The 22621-nt window shown below is 36.1% G+C and overlaps 2 protein-coding genes and 1 pseudogene across 2 annotated transcripts; 1 reads left to right on the forward strand and 2 right to left on the reverse strand.

Annotated features, from left to right (window-relative positions):
• Positions 1 to 3315: 3315 nt before the first annotated feature.
• LOC113690773 (linamarin synthase 2-like) lies at positions 3316 to 9636 on the reverse strand (annotated as a pseudogene).
• A 1734-nt stretch (positions 9637 to 11370) lies between these two features.
• On the reverse strand, positions 11371 to 13723 carry LOC113700350 (linamarin synthase 2-like). The gene is made up of 2 exons (XM_072050935.1): positions 13100 to 13723; positions 11371 to 12459 (listed from the first exon to the last, which is right to left on the reverse strand). The coding sequence occupies exons 1-2, from the start codon at positions 13617 to 13619 to the stop codon at positions 11486 to 11488; spliced, it is 1494 nt and encodes a 497-aa protein (XP_071907036.1). The 5' UTR covers positions 13620 to 13723; the 3' UTR covers positions 11371 to 11485.
• A 4112-nt stretch (positions 13724 to 17835) lies between these two features.
• On the forward strand, positions 17836 to 22108 carry LOC113700358 (putative late blight resistance protein homolog R1A-3). Its single transcript, XM_027220791.2, has 2 exons — positions 17836 to 21393; positions 21740 to 22108. Exon 1 carries the CDS (start codon positions 18247 to 18249, stop codon positions 21352 to 21354), a length of 3108 nt encoding a protein of 1035 aa, XP_027076592.1. The 5' UTR covers positions 17836 to 18246; the 3' UTR covers positions 21355 to 21393; positions 21740 to 22108.
• Positions 22109 to 22621: the final 513 nt, after the last annotated feature.

Raw genomic sequence — 22621 nt, forward strand, 5'->3', positions numbered from 1 at the left:
ATTTATCATTAAATTGGTGGCTTACAACTTCATTTACAAATTTGATAAGTTTACATTTAGTCCAAAAGGATTCAATTTAAAAAATTTTTAAAATTATAGCTAAAAATGTGACTTGGAAAATATATTAGGTTATTCTACACTTTGTTAAAATAATGAAGGGCCAAAATGCATTTAACATAAGCTTTTAGGGTATTCATCAATGCTGACAAATATTAAACCTAATCCATCTTCTTCCTTATTCTTTGCGACCATCAATTCCTCTCTCTCTCTCTCAATCTTCATTTTTTCTTCTTCTTTTTCTACACTTGAACTCTATTTTTTTCCTTTCATCACACACAATAAACAAACATGATAACTTTCTCTTTTCTTCATTTTTTCCTTTTCCCCTCTCTCTCTTCTCTATTCTTTCTTCTATTTTTCCTATTTAATATGAAATCTTTCAAAAACTTAAAGAATTTGGAGAATGGAATTTTTCTCTTAATTTGGGTTCTTAATGAAACATTTCAGATTCAATAAAAAGAACAATTCACCTAAGCCATGAATTGATCTCATATTCAAGCAAAGAAGAAGGGATCTCCTCCTTTTCCTTCATGTTCTATAAATGACAGAGAGTTGAGAAGAAAAGATGTGTGTCCATGGCATAAATCATGCTACAATCTCCAAGTGAATTGCTTGACATTCACCATTTCATTTGGATTTTTCAGTTGTTGGAAAATTGCAGAGGCATGAAACTCTCTACATGGTCAAATTGTCAAAGGAAAAAAAAACACCATCAAGATAGAAAATTGAAAAATGAGAATACCGTTGAATCAAGAGTCACGGCCCTCACGGGCACTCTGTAGTGGATTTTGACTCCATTGATCGACACTTCCTTAAGACACATATTCTTTTCTTACATTTCCTTAGTGCCCCTAGTCCCCACCACCACCCGCTTTCCTCCATTTCTAAAACTTGGGTTCTAGCCAGTTTCGCCGATTTTCGATCAAATTAGGGTTTTGCCGAGTTTGACTGAATTTTTGACAACCGACTTTTAAGGAAGACTCAGACCAGATATTTGACTAATTCTCGATTCGATCATTGTTTCTGTTGGAACCCATGGTTGGACTGGAAATGCTGCATCTGCACCATGCGATTTTTGAAAACGAAAAATCATACAGAAATTTAAAGTTTATAGTGTACAAAAGTGAAAAAAAATTAATCCTAAGCATATTTGTTTCATTTGAAATATAACTTGAATTTGCTTGTATATTTTAACCTATTGCTAATTCCTTCGGTCCGTACTTGAAACTTAAACTTGAAGCTGATTCATTACCATTTTTCTAGTTGTCCATGTTGCAATTAATGCAACAACATTACATTAAATTAGTATGTGCAGTAAGATTCATTGCAGCTTTCCACAAGTTAGTATCTTTTTTATTTTCCACTAGTATATGAACTTGTAGGATGTACCTTTAAATGAGATTGCCTCTTTGTTTCAAAAAAAAAAAAAGAAAAGAAAAAAAGGGGGAGAGAGAGAGAGAGAGAGAGAAATTGCTTGTCTCTGAGCTCATGAAGTTGAAGATAACCCTTAAAGCCACTATCAAAAATTTAATAACATGGCATATTCACATTGAAGATTTGTAGCTGAGGTGCCAGACTAAGCGTAGCATTTCATAAGGGATTGTTGCCAGTTGAACTCATAATGTTACTTCAAATTTTGACCTGTAAACTTTTTTACGTGTGTTCCTTTAGTAATAGAAAAAACTTAACAAGACATAGATAAATTGAAATGAATTCTATGATAGAGATGGTTCCCAAGCAGACAAATAATTGATAATTGAAGAAATTACTATCCAGGTTCTTTTCATTATTTCACTCCTATTAATTGTCAAGATTTCACTCAGTCAAATAGGCACATACTAGCAGGTTATTGTAATCATATTGATTAGCATTACATTATGTCCAGTTATTAATTGTGTCAAATTCGAGATGAGAAATTAATAGATATTGTATCTAAGACAAAAAAAAAGAAAAAAAGAAAATGATGCTTTATGAAACTTTCTAATTGCATTGTTCTTGTTATTCCAAGGCATGCAACTCCAACCATAGAGCTAGGTAATTCAAAAACAAATTCTACGGCATCAAATAATTGTTAGTTTCAATACATACACATGAAAAACTTCTATTACATCACTAGGTACTTAATTATTATTAGTAAATAGTAAGTATAAAAGCAACAGGACAAATTAAAAGCATGATAACAGCTAACAGGCTTGGATCAACAAGCTTGGTTTGCACCGACATGGTGAAAAAACTACTCATAACCATAGAAAGTAGAAATGAATTTTGCCAAATTCTAGTTATATGTCTAACATTTCAAATGCAATCTTGCATGTTGATTTATGTGCATGTTGTACATACATGTACAACCAATCACTTTGACAGACACGAAGGTTCCATATCTTGCAGGTTAATAACTTGGGTAGAGTGTGGTATATTAGAATGAAGAGATAGAATTCAACTATGCATTTTATTGTAAGGACTTCAAAATGAATGAATATCGAAGCTAGGATATTGGCCTTTCCAATATCTGCATGATTAATTACCAGTCATGTGAAAAAATCCCAACTGATCTAGCCATTGGCAGTGCAAGCTGTGCAAAGCCAATGACCAGCGACAACAATCCGAAGAAAATTCTCTAAGTCCTTTAATCTACATTGAAACCCGCAAAATGGTTATGAAGTTAGAGAAAGAACTTTTTGGAATACTCTATAATTTTTATTTCACTGATTGATCTTGTTTAACCTTCTCTCTTTTTTCCTTTTGTTGTTCCTTTTTCTGCAGAACAGGACATTTGGTTGAGTGTAGATACTTAGATCCTCTGTCAACTCGTGCGAGGTTGGGTAGGGTATGCATAAAATCAATCTTGATGAATCTAGTAATCCTGTGATATCTATATGCTGCATCAGATACAAGAGGACTTGTAGGAAGCACACCCTTTCATTAGATTATTCTGTCTCTGAGCTTATTAATTGAAGATGGCCCATATAGCCCCAAGCAGAGGCTGTCAAAAATTTAATAACAGGAATGGCCAAAGTTAATTTGGCAGCTTCAAGGCATGACTGTGAAAATGTGAAACCCGGCATATTTGCACTCAAGATTTGCAGTTTAGGTGCCAAACTACGTAGGATTTTATATAAATTGTTTCCAGTAGAAATCGTGATGTTACTTCATGGCCTGTGTACTTTTTACATATCTGCCTTCATTATGTCCTGTTGGTGTTTTCTTCAATTTCATGATGAGCAATTAACAGATATTGTAGCTAAGAAAACAAAATAGAAAAAGAAAAATTGACGCTTTATGGAACTTTCTAATTGCAATGTTCTTCTTAATCCAAGGCATGCAACTCCAAATACAGATGTAGTTTAAAATGAATAGGACTACTACAGACCAAAATGAAAGATGATAAGCAGCAAAGGAGGGAAGAAGGGTGATTGAATTATTTTGAGTATCAAAGCCATTTCAGCCAATTCTTTTCCTTTCAAGCCACAGGAGAAACATTTTTTGCAACTCATCCCTTGTAATGAAGAGCCTCATTGATGAACTTGTCAAAATTAATGTAAGATGATCCCCCTACTTCAGTTGCTTCGTCAGCTTTCTTCTTCCATTCTTTAGCTTTGAACCTCATTTTTTCCCCTTCCTCTCCCACAATCATTTTACGTATAAGTTCTGCAACTTCATCGCGCTTTACATCATGATTTATTTCCATTCCAATTCCCCATTTCTCACAAGAGTAATGACAATTAGTTTGCTGATCAGCAAAGAAAGGCCAACAGATGACAGGCACACCAGCACAAATAGTTTCCATCATAGAATTCCATCCACAGTGTGTCAAAAATGCGCCAACAGTTGAATGCTCCAATACTTTCTCCTGTGCACACTAGCTTGTTAAGAACCCTCTATCCTGAATCTCTTCCAGGAAATCTTCAGGCAGCATTGTTGATTCTCCTCCCTGCACTACATCAGGCCGCACAATCCACAAGAACTGTTGCCTGCTGTTGGCAAGTCCCCAAGCAAATTCTCTGAAATGATGGTCAGTCATGGTTGTTACACTTCCATAATTAACATAAACAACTGAGTTTGGTGCTCTTTGATCTAGCCACTCGAAAACTTTCGAGTCAGGCTTCCATAAACTTGAATTCAGGGAATTGACTTGGCTTTTGGAAACAATGTGCCTGGCTAATAACTGTAGAGGGCCTATAGTATAAATATTTGGAAAATTGAACTTCGAAATGACTGCCTCCAATGCTTCTGTTTCAAATTCATCGAAGGCATTGAAGATTATTGATGAAGCTTTCAGACAACTCTGTGCTTCCTCTCCCATGAAATCAAACATAATGTCATTGGGATCTGTTGTTCTTAAAAAGCTTGGAAGGTCCCTGAATTTTACATTGCTCATGCCACAAATCCAATCAACAGGCTTATCAAGAGTACCATCTGTAAGGTAATCGTCATCTGGATAGAAAAATGAAAAAAGGTTTTTCAAGATTGAGGAACAACTATGAAGATTGTCAAGCAATCAAAATCAAAATTCAGACATTTGAACAACCATCCTTATCAAGTTTTATTCCTTTTAGTATCTGTGTTTCATAACATTCATATAGGATTATCTACCAAGGTTGTTGACACGTTAATCAAAATGGTAAAAGAAAGAAGACAAATTAGAAAGACTGCTTCTTTTGTTTACGACAGCTACTATGTATGATCAGTTTTGCTATCAACAACTTATCACTGTACATGTATACTTGCTCATGTGGAAGCCCATCTCAATAGATCCAATTGAAGGAGTTACTTAACATATTGCAATCCTATTTTTCTTTTTGTGATAATTTCAGAAACCTTCTTTAAACTTTTTCGTAATATTACTTAGGATTAGTGGTGGAGTCAGGACTTATAATCATTGGGGCCCGTACTATATTCCTAAATTGATATTATTGTTATGTGAAAAAAAGTAGTTTACATTAAGATTGTATTTTATCTTGAATTTTCAAGTTTTAAGCTTCTAACATTATTTCTTTTCCATATCATTCAATTTTGTACGTTAATAGCTTCAAAACAATTTCACCGACAGAGAGATATCTAGAAGAAAATACTAATATTTTGTAGGGGGTAATGTTTGGGGAGATTGGGATTTTTCAAGGGCAATGTAAAGCAAAAATTGTATTTTCCAAAATTTAGGGGTTACAATTATAATAAAAAAACTAAAAAACTTTCAAACCTTTCAAGCCTATTATTTAATTTTTACAAAATTGAGTGACGACGTTGCCCATCCTTCATTACAGGGTGGCTCTGTCATTGCTTATCATCCATGAGATTTTCAAAATATTCCTTATCTCATCAGTTTGATATGACTAGATATTTCATTAAATGCCATCAACTCACTTGCACTATTAATAACTACTGTTTTACAAAAAAAAAAATCCAAAAGGAAGAAAAAAATTTTAATCAAAAAAAATTATGGACAAAAGATAACCAAATTGACATTCCAAATTGGTTTGTATTTCTCTGTGTGTCCAACTGGTACTTGAGTTTAGTCTATAGTTGGTCACTTGAAGAATTTTAGTAAATAAGTAACACCTTGGAGAATTTTATCAGTCGAATTTGTAGAAAGCAAGCAAATTTTTTTTTAGAAAGTGCGTTCTAATAAATGATGTTATGTAAGTTGCATTTAAAAGTAAATTAATATTTTCATACGTTTGGTATATGCATGTAACCTCCACTTATAAAAAAAATTATTGAAAATATTAGTTTAAGAATTGTTTTGTAACCAAATATTTATAAACATTCTATGTTGTTTCTTGTTTTTTTTTTTTTTTTTTTTTTGGGAAGGGGGTGAGAGGGGTCAAAACCTACTACTTATTTTGTTTTTACATTTATAAGCTCTCATATTTTTACATTTACCTTCTAGCCTTATTTTAATTTTTATTTCTATTGTAAGCTTCATAATTAATAGGATAAATAAAGGTAAGAGTGAAGCTAAAATATCATTTCTCTTGTGATATGCAGTTTTTTAATGTTGATTTCTCCCAAGAAGGCTAATACGTTATAAAAAATTTTAATTCAAGAAAGGTAGGTGAGAATGTGAGATACCTCTATCGTTTGAAAAAGAAAGGTAGGTGAGATATTGAAAATCCTGGCCGTGACTTGCTAGCCTCCTCGTCTCTCCTTTTCTATTGCAAGATTTGGAGTCTCTTAATAAAATAAAATTAGGGAAAAATGCACTTTTCATCCTCAAAGTTTGGGTCGTTGACCATTTTCATCCTCAAAGTTTCACTCAAAACACATTTCATCCTCAAAGTAACGTAATTTTGGCCAATTAAGGACAATTGACGGGAATTGGCAAATTTATCGTTAAAACCAACCGTAAACCCAACAAAAATGGGTAAAACCGAAGGACCAAAATTAGTTAGCTAAATTAAAGCTCTACTATTAAAGCTTGGAATATCACATGGTCCATCAACCTGAAAAACCCATGGTTTGATAACCAAGTCATTTATTAACCGATCCCGTTCCCCACCAATAGCTGCGTGTGAATTTCACAGATAAACCACGCACCTCAGAATCATTCCACAGTCTTTCTCAGCTCAATTTCAATTTTCAGCAAAGAAGAGAAATCGAAAAACTACACATTTCATTGTTATCCTGTCCATCTGAGATAGCAATAAAACCCAAAAAATGGGGCTGGGTTTACTCGCCTCCCGGACTCTCCTGCGATTCGGAAAACTCCAGCCAGGAAACTTCACTCCTCTTCTCCGCCGCTCCATCATCTCCACTAGTGAGCTCCAAAATGCTGAAGCAGCCCAAGCCCAGCCCGATTCTCCCCCCCAGATCTTCCCAAGAGAACTCCCGTCGGCGGGGCCCGAGTCCACTTCCCCAACCCGGAAGACGCTACCGAAGTCTTCATAGATGGATATCCAGTTAAAATCCCTAAGGGTATGACGGTCCTTCAAGCCTGCGAGATCGCCAGCGTCGACATTCCTCGTTTTTGCTACCATAGCCGCCTCTCTATTGCCGGAAATTGCCGTATGTGCCTCGTTGAAGTTGAAAAGTCCGCCAAGCCTATCGCCTCTTGCGCTATGCTGGCTCTCCTGGTAAACTAAACTAGTTGATAATTGAATTAATTTTTTGTTGACTTTATTGCTAAAATGGATTTATTACGAACAAAAAATTTAGATTTTTTGCTACTTAATATGAGAAAAATGTGGACTTTAGGGTTTAATGTTAATGTGTGAGGATTGGTGCTTTATAATTTAAGAAAAGAAAAAGAAAAAATTGTTTGCTTACGTTGAGCTTGAGCTGGATGTTGCATTCTTTGAGAAACTAATTGCTTAATTTTGAGGCATGGATGATTCTGTTATGGAGAGTTATACTTTTTAACTGTGATTAAATTTTCTTCGGCAGTTGCCAAGGACAAAGGAGAGGGGGAAAAAACATTTTGTTTGGTTGCCTGTTGGTTGTGTATTGATTTTGATGATCCGTTAGATTGCCCGATTTGTGATCAAGGTGGGGAATGTGGCCCCATTTGGTTTTATCCATTTTTTGTTGGGTTTACAGTTGGTTCTAACGATAAATTTGCCAATTCCCGTCAATTGTCCTTAATTGGCCAAAATTACGTAACTTTGAGGATGAAATGTGTTTTGAGTGAAACTTTGAGGATGAAAATGGTCAACAACCCAAATTTTGAGGATGAAAAGTGCATTTTTCCCATAAAATTAAACAGAACCCTTCATCATGTAAAAGCATCGCCCTGTCACACGCCCAGACAAAATTTTCTCCTCGAAACTCGAAAATATGCTCCATTCCCATCAGTCCCCAGTCCTTGGTCCGACCCAAACTTCTATAAGGGTTTGTTTGGATAGTGTATTATTTGAAATATTATTTGGAATAATTAATGTAGCATTTTTTGTGATGTGATGTATGTGAGATAAAAAGGTGATTGGGAATATAAAAAGGTAGGTTGGGAAATGTGTTTGTGATGCAAGCGAAATATTATTTGAAATAATTTTGATATCCAAATACTACCATTAATGTTTTCTAATATGTCCAAGCAACAGCACATATTAGCCAAGTAAGTATTACGTATGTGCCACTGGCCACCCGCTGGAGGTCAGGGGTTCAATCCTGTCTTCCTCAAATTTGCCACAATATGTGGCTGGTCTTAGTTGACCATCTTCCCTTACCCCTTCCTCCTAGATTAGTCTAGATTAGATTATAGGACATCTATCGTTGCGAAAAAAAAAGTATTACATATGTTAGTTTTGTATGTATCTTAAAAATGTAGATGTTATTTAATGAAATGGTAAAATAAAATTTTATAACATAACTAATGCATATTTGGACCAAAAAAAAAAAGAAATTAATGCATATAACATTAACAGAATTTTTCTAACAGATGCAACCGGTCAGTACACCTAGAATATATTTAAATTATACCTAATGTATTAGGTGAATGCACATATTTATATTTATTGTATCCCTATAGTTGACTATTATTTTCAAATTAACTTGCAAGAAATAAACACCACCTCTTTTATCGACTATTCACTCATTGACCAAACACATGTTAACAAGTTTAGTCGGATTTGAGTCCTAATATGATAAAAATAACAATATTCCTACTCGATCAATTATTTTTTTTGTAAGTATATTCGATCAATTTTATTAGAATGTTTAAGCGGATAATTCGGGGCTGAATTTGGGTAATCAAAATTAAACATCTTCAAACCCAAGTCAAAACGGATCACATCCGGGTCAAGACTTGAGCCATGGTCACCTTACTTTTCAACACTCTCATAATTTCTAAGACAGTGCAAAAATAAAAATAATACGATAAAAGGAAGAGATCCTAAATTTGCTTAGCCATACCAATTACCAATTAAGTTGGGACGTCGAAGACAGTGACACAACAGGTCTCATAAACAAGAGAAAAAGACATGGTAAAGAAAGAAGTTTATAGAACTTACTTTTGAATGGAAAAATCCCTCTCCTGATGAGCTCTCTGTAGTGCAAATATCCAATGAAAGAGCAAGCAGAAGCAGTCCAGAATTGAACTTCAGGGATGCCCAAATCTTCAGCAGCTTTGATAGCGAAGCTCATGATACCATCAGAAATGACGCAGCTAACAGGAGGCACTTCAGAAGACGAGTTCAGCTTAATCAACAGCTCCTTAAAAGGAACCAAACAATTTTTTCTGACAGAATCACAGAGCTGAGGCACCTCTTGAGTGGCATCTTTATCTGACGGTGGCATCCCATCAGGGATAGTCTCAAACCTGAAATCATCGAACCCTTTAACTGACTCTGGCCCTTTCGATCGGATCAAACGTTTGTGATTAAATTCAGTGTTGACCAAGGTTATATGGAACCCTTTTGCGTGCAAAAGCTTGGCAAGTCTCATTAATGGGGTAACATGGCCTTGAGCTGGAAATGGAACCAAGACTGCATGGGGTTTTTCTGTGGTTTCTACAGAATCCATTTCCTGCGCTGCGTAGATGAAAGTTAATAGACGGGAGCAGAATGTACTAGTCCCAAAATGATGGTGCCATTTATAGCAGCATAGGGGGCAGAAATTGATTTTTCTTTTTTTTTTTGAGGCACAAAGATATACAAAATCATATGTTGTATGTAATATGCACCATTTCTTTATCACAATGAACCAGATGCACAAAGCGACAAAATATAAATAGAAAACATCCTTTCATAGGTCCCATGCATCCCATTGAATCAAGTAATCATACATTTTTAAAAGGGTTAATTACCCCTTGAATGTAGGAATTATTTGTATGTTTTCCTTGAATAAAAAACGATAGGCACCACTTGTTACCTTTTGAAAAGGATTCCTTCAAATAATTCTTTTCAATGGAATAGCTGAAAGGACAAAATACCCCTTCATAATTTCATTTTGCACCCTTTAATTATACTTTATTTTTTACTTTGATCCATGAACTTTAGTTTGAAACACGTTGCTCTTAAATTCTTAATCTCATCTCATTTTAATCCAATAAACAATGGAACAGGCAAAAACTAATGGATCAGTTACTACTGTCAATTACCTTACGAATAAAATTAGAATATTTTGTTAATGAAGGGTGGCAACTATTTCGGCAGTTTTGTATATTTTGTTAACGATTGGACTAAATTAGGACAAGTTTAAAACTTTAGGGACCAAAATATACTAAACTTTAGTTCATGGATCAAAGTGAGAATTTTTGTATATTTCAAGGGAATAAAGATGCAATCAGCCTTAAGTTTTCCTAACTAATATACCACTTTGACAACAAAATCTATTTCATTGTTTCTGTTGGAACCCATGGTTAGACTGGAAATGCTGCATCTGCGCCTTGTGATTTTTGAAAAGAAAAATCATACAGAAATTTAAAGGTTATAGTGTACGAAAGTGAAAAAAAAATTAATCCTAAGCATATTTGTTTCATTTGAAATATAACTTGAATTTGCTTGTATATTTTAACCTATTACTAATTCCTTCAGTCCGTACTTGAAACTCAAACTTGAAGCTGATTCATTGCCATTTTTCTAGATGTCCATGTTGCAATTAATGCAACAAGGTTACATTAAATTAGTATGTGCAGTAAGATTCATTGCAGCTTTCCACAATTTAGTATCTTTTTTATTTTCCACTAGTATATGAACTTGTAGGACGTACCCTTAAATCAGATTGCCTCTTTGTTTAAAAAAAAAAAAAAAAGGAGAGAGAGAGATAAGAGATTGCCTCCGTCTCTGTGAAGTTGAAGACAAAGCCACAATCAGGGCTGTCAAAAATTTAATAACATGGCATATTCACATTGAAGATTTGCGGCTGAGGTGCCAAACTAAGCGTGGCATTTCACAAGGATTGTTGCCAGTTGAAATCATGACGTTAGTTCAAATCTTGACCTGTCAACTTTTTTACGTGTCTTCCTTTGCTAATAGAAAAAACTTAACAAGACGTAGATGAATTGAAATGAATTCTATGATAGAGATGGTTCCCAAGCAGACAAGTAATTGATAATTTACTTGACCTGTCAACTTTTTTACGTGTCTTCCTTTGCTAATAGAAAAAACTTAACAAGACGTAGATGAATTGAAATGAATTCTATGATAGAGATGGTTCCCAAACAGACAAGTAATTGATAATTTAAGCAATTACTATTCAGGTTCTTTTCATTGTTCCACTCACATTAATTCTCAAGATTCCACTCAATCAAATAGGCACATACTCGCAGGTTATCCTAATCATATTGATTAGGATTATACATTATGTCCTGTTATTAGTTGTGTCAAATTCGAGATAATAGATATTTTATCTAAGACAAAAAAAAAAAGAAGAAAGTGATGCTTTATGAACTTTCTAATTGCATTGTTCTTTTTATTCCAAGGCATGCAAGCAACTCCAACCATAGAGCTTAGATAATTCAAAACAAAAATGACTAATATAATCCATTTTTCTTTTAAGCCACAGGAGAAACATTTTGTGCGGCGCATCCGTTGTAATGAAGAGCCTCAATGATAAACTTGTCAAAGTTAATGTAAGATGACCCCCCAACTTCAGTAGCTTCCTCAGCTTTCTTCTTCCATTCTTTAGCCTTAAACCTCATTTCCCCCCCTTCCTCTCCTATAATCATTTTGCGTACAAGTTCTGCAACTTCGTTCCGCTTCACATCATGATTTATTTCCATCCCAATTCCCCATTTCTTGCAAGAGTAATGACAGTTAGTCTGCTGATCGGCGAAGAAAGGCCAGCAGATGAGAGGCACACCAGCAGAAATACTTTCTAATGTAGAATTCCATCCACAGTGAGTCAAAAATGCACCAACAGCTGGATGCTCCAACACTTTGTCCTGTGCACACCAGCTCGTTAACAACCCTCTGTCCTGAATCTCTTCCAGGAAATCTTCAGGCAACATTGCTGATTCTCCTCCCTGAACGACATCAGGCCGAACAATCCACAAAAACTGTTGCTGGCTATTTGCAAGTCCCCAAGCAAATTCTTTGAAGTGATGGTCAGTCATGGTTGTTATACTTCCATAATTAACATAAAAAACTGAGTTTGGTGCTCTTTGATCTAGCCACTCGAAAACTTTCGAGTCAGGCTTCCATAAACTTGAATTCAGGGAATTGACTTGGCTTTCGGTAACAATGTGCCTGGCTAATATATGTAGAGGGCCTATTGTGTAAATATTTGGGAAATCAAACTTGGAAATGACTGCTTCTAAAGCTTCCCTTTCAAGTTCATCGAAGGTATTGAAGATTATCGCTGGAGCTTTTAGACAACTCTGTGCCGCCTCTCCAAGGAAATCAAACATAATATCGTTGGGATCAGTTGTTCTGAAAAAGCTTGGAAGGTCCCTGAATTTTATGTTGCTCATGCCACAAATCCAATCAACTGGCTTATCAAGAGTACCATCTGTGAGGTAATCGTCATCTGGACAAAGAGAAAAAAAGGGTCTTTCAAGTTCGATGAATAATTATATCAAGACTAACAAGGAAGGAACTTCATAATTTGGACATGTGAATCCAATTTTTAATTTTTTTTTAAGTTTCAATAACTACTAATAGAGTAATAACAGAAATAACAGTTATATCAGAAAAAAGATTGTAATCGTTTCTTACATATATACCTACATACATACATATACTACTCCATTAGTAGCCATTGGAACTGAAGAAAAAAATAGTGTTATATAACTTTATAAAGGATACATAGCTAGGAAGCCATTTAGAAGGTAAGACAGGAAGTGGAATAGAATATTCTCATTACATATTTGAAGCCAATAAATGGGTATAAAACCAATCGCTTCGGGGTGAACACTCGGTCTGGACGGCCAAAACGTCGGAAATGGTCCAGCAATAACGTGGGAAGTGGTCCAGATACATGTCGATTTCATATTTTAAGCAGGTATGCATGTTTCATCATTCTCATGATCAAGAAATTACAAGCTATAAACGAGATGATTAAAAAACAGGTTTAATCATACCAATTAAGTTGAGATTGAACGTTAAAGACAATAACAATACAGTCCAGAGACAACAGAACAAACAAAGAAGAAGTTTATAGTATGTACTTTTGAATGGAAAAATTCCTCTCCTGATAAGCTCTCTATAGTGCAAGTATCCAATGAAAGAACAAGCAGAAGCCGTCCAAAATTGAACTTCAGGGATGCCCAAATCTTCAGCAGCTTTGATAGCGAAGCTCATGATACCATCAGAAATGACGCAGCTAACAGGAGGCACTTCAGAAGACGAGTTCAGCTTAATCAACAGCTCCTTAAAAGGAACCAAACAATTTTTTCTGACAGAATCACAGAGCTGAGGCACCTCTTGAGTGGCATCTTTATCTGACGGTGGCATCCCATCAGGGATAGTCTCAAACCTGAAATCATCGAACCCTTTAACTGACTCTGGCCCTTTCGATCGGATCAAACGTTTGTGGTTAAATTCAGTGTTGAGCAAGGTTATATGGAACCCTTTTGCATGCAAAAGCTTAGCAAGTCTCATCAATGGGGTAACATGGCCTTGAGCTGGAAATGGAAGCAAGACCGCATGAGGTTTTTCTGTGGTTCTTGTGGTTTCCAGAGAAACCATTTTCTATGCAAACGAAAGTTGAAGGCGAAGTATTATGCATAAGTCCCTAATTGGTGGTGCCATTTATGGGATTTGGGGCAGAAATTGATTCGGACCATACACAAAGGTCTACACAAGTCATACACTATACTACAAAATATAGTACCAAACATATGTTTCATGGGTCACACACGTCCAATGCCAATCAAAGTGAAAATGTATAGGAATCTTTCATTTTGTAACTGCAAGCATTTTTTATATTATTTATTAATGATGAAATGCAATGCAATTTGTCCATTTATTAGAGAAGTGTAATTTTGGTATCAATAAGACTGAAAACAAGTCTCAACGAGTTGGATAGAGGTATGTTCAGGATTGATTTGAAAATTAAAAGGGATGTTTGAACTTAGTTTGTGTTTGATAATTTTTTGAAAGAAATTGATCGAGTTTGGTTTGAAAATTCAGACATATGTTCATGAAAAACTTGACTTGTCAAAATATCGAGTTCAATTACATACCATCAAAGTTTGCTTGACTTGAAATTTCATTTTGTATTATATGGAGATTTTCACCCGAATTTGTTGCCTTTTTCCCCGTTAAATTTTGCTCTCTGATATTCAAGAAATCTATTACGATGAATTAGGGATGCAATTAAAGTCAATTATGCCTATCCAAGAAAACTATTACAATGAATTATGGAGGTAATCAAAATCAATTATACCTATTCAAGAGACGAGCATTATATGCTTGCTATTTTATAAGATAAGCAATATACGAAAAGGAAAGAAGTGGAGTTAAGAAGGAAAACTTTAGATGTATATTTATGAAATTTACTTGCCTTATATATTTCTAAACATATCGAGCTAGACAACGTGAAAATCGTGATTGTTCATATTTTCGAGATTGGAATTATGTTCAAATTTGGATTAAAACCTAAACAAACAAACTTGAACGGGTTTGGTTCGACCGAGTTCAAATCAAGTACCAAACTATTTAGTTCAATTTACGGCCCTAAACATCACACAGACTAATCTCATTTTCTGCTTACACCACTAAAATTTATTTTGTTATTATTTATAAAAAAAATTTGTTCTTCTTTTTTGGATTTAATTCACTATAACTCAAGGGAATGTTTTTCACTATAACTCAAGGGAATGATTGTTTGTGATGACTATTGTCTAATTTTTATGTTTTATATGTAATTTACATTTAACTTTTATGGAATTCATTAAATTCTAATTCAACACTACTGATTGGTTGGATTTCGTTTAAAGCCCGCAGATTTAAATTCTAATTCTCTTGTACAGCTTTCCCCAATCAGTTATCCCTTTTTCTTCCCTCTATAGCTTGGAAACAATCATTTAGCTTTTCTTTTCCAGTACAATGTTTTCAATTATTTCGGCTTCAAGTTTGTCCAGATTGTGATAAAGTAGACATTCATGGTCCCACTCATCAGTACACAACTTTAAGATATTTTCATCAGTATACTGTATACCAACTTGCTCACAAGCTGAGCACATTCTAAATTTGTTTCTGGAAGATGAATTCGTAGGCCAAATTCTTCAGATCCATCTCAAATCCAAAAATTCAATTTGTTTCTGTTGTTTTGGGCTGAATAGAGAATATATGCAAGTAGGGACAAAATTTTAGCATAGAAATACAAATAAGTTAATCGATCTGAGAGATCGATCTATATGTAGTAGAAAATTTTTTGGACATGATGGCTTCTGCCGCTGGTGCTGGTTCTTCAAGCTTGGATCACCTTTGATTCTGCACTGAGAGCCATAAAGTATCCCTCGGAGATCCTATCAAAACTCAGAGATGATTGGAGATTTTTGGGAAGAATTTGGGAATCCACTCATAAGGGGAGTGGTCATGCTACTACAGATGCTACTACAGATGAAGAGAAGAATATGGCTGATAGGTTGCGATTTTATCATTTATTTTATTATTAATTTCTTCTATTACCTGACCCAATCTGGATTAATTATTAAATTCTATTCACTTTTAGTATTTTGCATCTATTTCAGGAAGTAGAACGAAAATGTGATAACAAGTGCCGATTTAACAAAAAGGGAGCCCAAATCATAGAACCTATCCCAGGGGCATTGTTGGCAATGAAAAAACTTGGGCCCATTTCGATAATTGCTGAGGAAGAAAGCTCGGGCTGGAGTTCTTTTACATAAGAGCCGCCGCATAAGAGAATAGGTATTAGATTAGGTTTTTAGATAGGAAATAAAGTAGAAACAGGGAGGACTATTCTAGGAATTGCTTTTGGTTGACTTTTCTTTCGTTGGCTTTTGCTTAGCTTTAACTCTCGTATGTCATTTATGCACAATTGAATGGTTCCCTGTAGCTTTAACTCACGTTGGCTTTTCGTCCTTTGTGGTTGTCGCAAGATGGCCGCAGCTTTTGCGTCAATTTTGTATGGGTTTTTCTCATCAACAATGAGCTAAATCTCTTTATCTAATCAAGGGATAACGGATACTTTGATTCGCCTAAAAATTGTGAGATCGATTTAATTTTATCTTTTTCTTTTATTTATTGGTATTTACATATTTCCTGATTGCAATGCTTATGGTTGTTTAATTAATTGATTGTCTTGGATCCGGATAATTAGTTAATTTAATAATATATTGTCAATTGAGGTGTTAAATCCGTAATTGTTTAATTACCTCAAAATAGTGACAACTGGCATGATTAGATTTGTGTCAGGGGAATACGCGAGCTAATCTAAAATAACCCTGGTAGTGCGTTATTTGGTTAGAATAGGGTTCCTCTAATACGTAAGACAATTGGGAAATTAAATCTTACGGGCGTACCTAAGATTATTTCTCAATTAGAGCAGTGATTAACGGGTGTACCTTAATCACCGACACAGTAAGGAGGGGATTGACTGTCATCGCTTGTTTGACAATTATAACCTATTTATTAGTAAATAATTGGAATTGGCTTTGCATCGATGATCAGGTGAACCATTGCTGAAGTTATTTCTTAGCTAGATCCTTAATTATCACCCATTTGATTTTAGTAATTTGTTATTTAATCTTTAGTAGCTTCTTAGATTTTAGTTGAATTTCTTTGATTGTCACCTTCTGCACAAAAACACCCCCTTGTCACTGTGAATTTGGAAAGGAACAAGTATTCCCAATCCCTGTGGATTCGATCCTGCTTACCACTATCTACAGAAATTTACTTTAGTTGAGCAGATTTTTATTATTGCACAGGTTTCGACACCCTGTCAATGGCCTTCTACCTCAAAGATTGAAGCTACGGCTGAGGAGATTGCCCAGGAACTTATTCGTTTCCGTGAAGAAATGATGGTGACTGATGACCAGGTAAAAGATGAAGAATTACTCAACTGGCCCTTGATTGTGCAACAAAAACCAAGCTCATTCCGATTCCAACTCCCCAATCCCTTAGACTATGGGTTTCCATCTCAACTTGCTGATGGCTCTCTGCTGTGCTGAGGTGGTTGCGATTAAGGATTTGGTGGGGAGCTTTTGCTGCCGTGCCTTCTCTGGTAAAGATGGACATTTTCGAGATGAGGTGTTTTCCTATTAAAATTTTTTTTTTCTACACCACTTCTGTACTAGATGTTGAGGATTGAGGGCACAGCACCGAGCTTCATTCCAGAAACTCGTGCTCCGTTTGGATTAGTATTTTTTAAGATTTTTTTAAAAAATTTTATTATAGAAATATATATAAAAAAATTTTATTACAAAAAGTTTTTAAAATTAATAATTTAATATATTATATAAATGAGATTTTTTTTAAAATTATTATAATCCAAATAGACCCCGCTGCTTGTTTCACAGCTTATGCCTTCCCCGTGTAGTCACCCACTCCTTTAGAAATGTCCACGTCCATTAGAAACGTCAAACACGCGTAGAAAAGTGCCACGTTTTCATCCATTATTGACGTACACGGTACGCGGTATACCGCCTTGGACAAGGGATTTGTGTCGATTTGTGCATTTTCCAACAGCAACAGCGTGTAACATTTTTTGCATATCGCGTAACTTTTTTTTATACATGGTGTAATTTTAGAACAATTTTTGATGAGTTTCATACATGACGTGAAAATCGAGTTACATGCTGTAATTTGAGCCGCACAAATTTTTAAGGTCATATCGCGACCGTGAACCTTCAGAAACGGTTGTCATCCATTATTGACATACACGGTACACGGTATACCGCCTTTGCTTCGATGGATTATATTTCAGGCTCGACTATTTTCACCGTACTTGTGCCCCGTCTCCAAGAGACATAAGACGATAACAGGATTAGAATCGCGACCACACAATATCAGGATCTAAGGCCCGGCCAAACCCGGGGGCTTATACCGCCTTTGGTTTGCGTCCTTTATTTATTTGTCAAAGCCCTCACACCTTTTCCCACTTCATCATCTTCTCCACAGAAAATAGAAAAAATTTTTCCTTCCCGTTTGCTCTTCCCCCCTCCTCTTGGCCGGCCGCCTATCTTGTTTCAGAAGAGGCCAGACTATTTCTTCATACAGTCTTCCTTCATACTTTCGTGTAAATAACAGTGCTGGTAGAAAGGGGCAAAACTAGACAACTCACCTCGGTGTTCTGAGTTACTTACGAAGATTTGTCTTCTCGAGGCAGGAGCAAATCCTTTCCTTCAGTATGCCTCCTGATTTTGAAGATGTCATGGACAAATGTAGACAAATCCCCAGAAGACTGTGCAGATATCCCCAAAAGTTGTTGGCACGGATTGAATCAACATTCAAGGATCATGAGTCATCTGTGGTGAAATACTCACTTCCGCTGCTTCGTTTTCAGATTGAGATGTACAAGGGAGAGTTCTTTCTGAAGAGGCTATTACGTCTGAAGAGCAGGAATGATGAAAGGCTTATGGCTCATCAGAAAGATCAAATTAAACTTTTCGTTCAGAAGTTCGAGTGTATCGCACTAATTCTCTCAGATGAAAGAATTAAGGACAGAGAGGACGTATTAGGAGCAATTGGAGAATTTTTTCACAGGCTGCCATATTTGCCTTTCTTCCTCAACGAACAAGATGAAATGACCAACCCTTCATTTCCTGAGCTGTTAGATAAGGAGACACATTTGATCAAGGCAAAGCTCATGGATCTTATTCCTAAATTTCCAAAGTTTAATTTCCCAAAAACTTCCAGACTGAAGTCTCTTGATTTTCTTGGGAGGAAGCTCAGGGAGCTGCTGAAATATAATTCTGCATCAACTGCATTGGCGAAGCTCCACACGGAAGAGATACAAATACACCTCCAGAATGTTTCACAGTTGGACATTGAGGAGCATCCAAAGATAGAAGATCTCGTTGACCGATTCACTGAGTTGGCATATGAGGCGGAGTACATAATTGATTCAATAGAGGATGATGCTCAATGGCAGCATTTCGTCTGGTTGGACAATGTGCTGGATGAGTTAAGACTTCTTAGCGAGAAGGCCGGAGGAATTCATTTGACAACCCCTGATATGGAAGTCCAAGATTCCAAGAGTGTCACCCAGGTTTCAGTTGACAAGTTATCAACAAAAAATACATCAGCAATTGACGAAATTGTGGTGGATCTCAGTAACAGAGAAGATGAAATCCTCAACCAGCTGACTAGAGGACCCTCAAAGCTGGATATTGTTTTTGTTGCTGGAATGCCTGGTTTAGGCAAGACAACGTTGGCGAGGAAGGTGTACAGCAGTCGTAAAGTCATGCGTCACTTTCATCTTCGTGCATGGTGCTCTGTTTCCCAAGAATATGAGAAAAGGAGATTGTTGCTCGAAATTCTAACAGGGATTCATGGGCTTACAGAAGAGATTCGCCAAATGAGGGATGAAGATCTCCAAGATAAATTGCGTAAGTTGTTACTGAGAAACAAGTATCTCGTAGTTATGGATGACGTTTGGGGTATTGGAGCTTGGAATGACTTGAAAAACTCATTCCCAGATAATGCAAATGGAAGTAGAATTCTGTTCACCAGTCGCCTCCACAAAGTGGCCTCGGAAATTAAACCAGACAGTCCTCCTCTTTCTCTTAGCCTTTTTTCTCAGGAGGAAAGTTGGCAGTTGTTAGAAAAGAAGGTATTCAAGGAAGAATGTTGCCCCAATGAGCTGGTGGGAGTCGGAAAGGACATTGCTTACCACTGTCAAGGATTGCCTCTTGCTGTTGTTGCGGCTGCTGGTATACTGAAAACGACAGAAAAAAGCCAAAATTCGTGGAAAACAATCGCAGATAACTTGAGCTCACAAATAATTGATAATCCCGAAGCTCGGTGCAAAGAAGTCTTAAATCTCAGCTACAAACATTTGCCGGAGTATCTTAAATCATGCTTTCTATATTTGGGAGTTCTTAATGAAGATAGAGATGTTCTTGTCAGCAAGCTGATACGGTTTTGGATCGCAGAAGGTTTCATACCAGAAACTAATAAGGGCTCTGAAGAAGTGGCCGAGGCTTTCTTGATGGATCTAATTGACAGAAGCTTGGTGATAATCTCCAAAAGAAGATCCAACGGCAAAGTTAGAGCATGTCGCCTCCACGATCTTGTCCTTGATTTCTGTAAGTCTCAAACCGAGGATGAGAACTTCTTTCAGCTGATAACCAGGTCTGATAATCCATATGCTTCTTTTCCTAATACAGATTATGGTTTCGAATTTGATTTTTACCATCATTCATCTCCCGTGTCATTTGCATCCTATCGGTTGGCTATATCTTTGAAGAGAAGCCACTTTATTGAATCAAAACCTTCTGGCTTGGCCAGCCGTTCCTTGGTTTTCTTTGCTTCTACAGATTCAGAACCAAAACGCCCTTATGACATCTCATTCATTTGGCACAACTTCAAATTGCTTAGAGTCTTGGATTTTGAATGCTTCAATTTGGGTATTTCATTTCCCGTAGAAATTGAAATTCTGGTACAATTGAGATATTTAGCAGTTGGAGGCTATTTGGAGTCCATTCCGCAGTCGATAGCCAACCTCAGGAAACTGAAAACTCTTATTGTGAAGGGATTAAGTCGTAAGATCACCTTACCAAATACTATCTGGCGCATCACAAGTTTAAGGCATCTTCATGTGAGTGTCCACGTTGATTTCGATTCAGATGCTGAAGAGCTTGGTGATTGCTCCATATTAGAAAATTTGATCAGTTTTTCCCGCCCATCTCTTTCTTGTGGTGAAGATGCAGAGAGGATTATAAAGAGGATTCCAAATCTTTGCAAACTGAGTTGCATATTCTATGAATCACCAGATTCTTCCATGAACTGCAATCATTTTCCGAGATTGAACTGTCTCACTCATTTGGAGTCACTGAAGATATTCTACTATGGAAGCCCTCTTAACAATGGCGAGTTCATCCTCCCTTTGAATCTAAAGAAATTGACTTTATCAAACTTTCGCCTTCCATGGAGTCATATATCCACAATTGGGAGACTACCAAACCTGGAAGTCCTCAAGTTACTTTCTGGTGCCTTTGTGGGGAAAATATGGAAAGTGGAAGAAGAGTTTCAGAATCTCAAGTTCTTGAGCTTAGACAATTTGAACATTGCTCAATGGAATGCCTCTTGTGATGATTTTCCCAAGCTTGAAAGACTCGTCTTACAAAATTGCAAAGACCTTGAAGAGATTCCTGCAGAGTTTGCAGACATATACACATTGGAGATGATTGAAGTACATTGGTGCAGTGAATCGGCGGAAAAATCAGCAATTAAGATTAGAGAAGAAACTGCAGATATCAAAGTCCTTATCAGGAGTTCAAATTTGAATTCATGAGCACAATTTGGATCACGTTAGTTGTACTTCCAGCAACTTGTAAGTCTATTTAATGATTTCCAGCTTTTCATACAATTGCTCCATTCATTTTTGAGATGACACCTGTTGTATTTCTATTTGCTTCAAGACATATAGCTAGTCGAAAACTACTTAATCTGCTGTTTCATAAATTGCAAAGCTCTGTAAAATCCGGGAAGGTGCATTTTCTGTCCTCTCGAAACTCATTGCGCGTTGTTGTCTTAATTCTAGTGCTAACTTGGATTTAAACTCGTTAGTACTGTTAATTGCTAATTTTGCAACAGACCACTCGTAGCTTCTTAAGCTAGGATTTTGATTTGGTAAATCATGTTTGAACTTGAACCTGAAAGCATTTTCTTTGCCTTAGATATTTTGGGGAATTGGTGCTCAAAGGAATGGAGGTTCAGGTCTATAACTTGAAGACTACTCAGCTGGAACTTTGGAGGGTCTCGTTCACCATAAGCAAGAAGTTGTTGCCAAGCTTTGCCTCTCATTGGAACCTTCTAATTTTGTATTCTAGATTATGTTTTTGAACTGATGTAGCAATCTGACCCTGATTGCTAACTAGCATTTTGCCATTGCCTCTAGTTATAGAGCTCTACCTACTTGTTATATCATACAGTGAGTATTTTATGTTGAATTCACAATGAACTGATGAAGCAGGGAAGCCACTAGATGCTTGTTTGATGAAATTGGAATGCAATTGCTTGTTATGGTCAAAGACCAACTTTCTTCACCCTTCATTTTGTGTTTGGATATGCTCATTGGTGACCACCTTTTTATTATTTTGATCTTGTTCATCGTGGAATATTGAGGAATTTGTTGGCATGTTTGGTGGATTTTTTAGATTGGATAATGTGTATTGGGACCAATGGCCTTGAAATCCTTACTTAATACATAAGAAGCACTTTCCGTTTCTACAGTAGAGCGATTTTCAAGTGCAACTTTGCTTAAATGGATGGTTTGTACTTTCGAGTGCTTCTCCTTGCTTAAAGGTATTGTACCTTTGAGGTGGTAGTGGTTGTTGTACATTTGTTTTGTACTGCTCCTGCTTCTGCGCTGTGACTTCTGTGGATTTCTGTTCGAAATTGTGTCTCCGGCAGAAAAATCCTTCAAAATTGGATACAGGAAATCCCTGATTAATTATCAAAGTTCGTAATGGCTATTGTGTTGAGATTTAATATCAGTTAATATATTAGCATAATGGTTACTAAAATTATTAGTAATACTACTAATAACAATAATATTA

The sequence above is a fragment of the Coffea arabica genome, chromosome 1e (genome assembly GCF_036785885.1).
Source record: "Coffea arabica cultivar ET-39 chromosome 1e, Coffea Arabica ET-39 HiFi, whole genome shotgun sequence".
NCBI classification, from domain to species: Eukaryota; Viridiplantae; Streptophyta; class Magnoliopsida; order Gentianales; family Rubiaceae; genus Coffea; species Coffea arabica.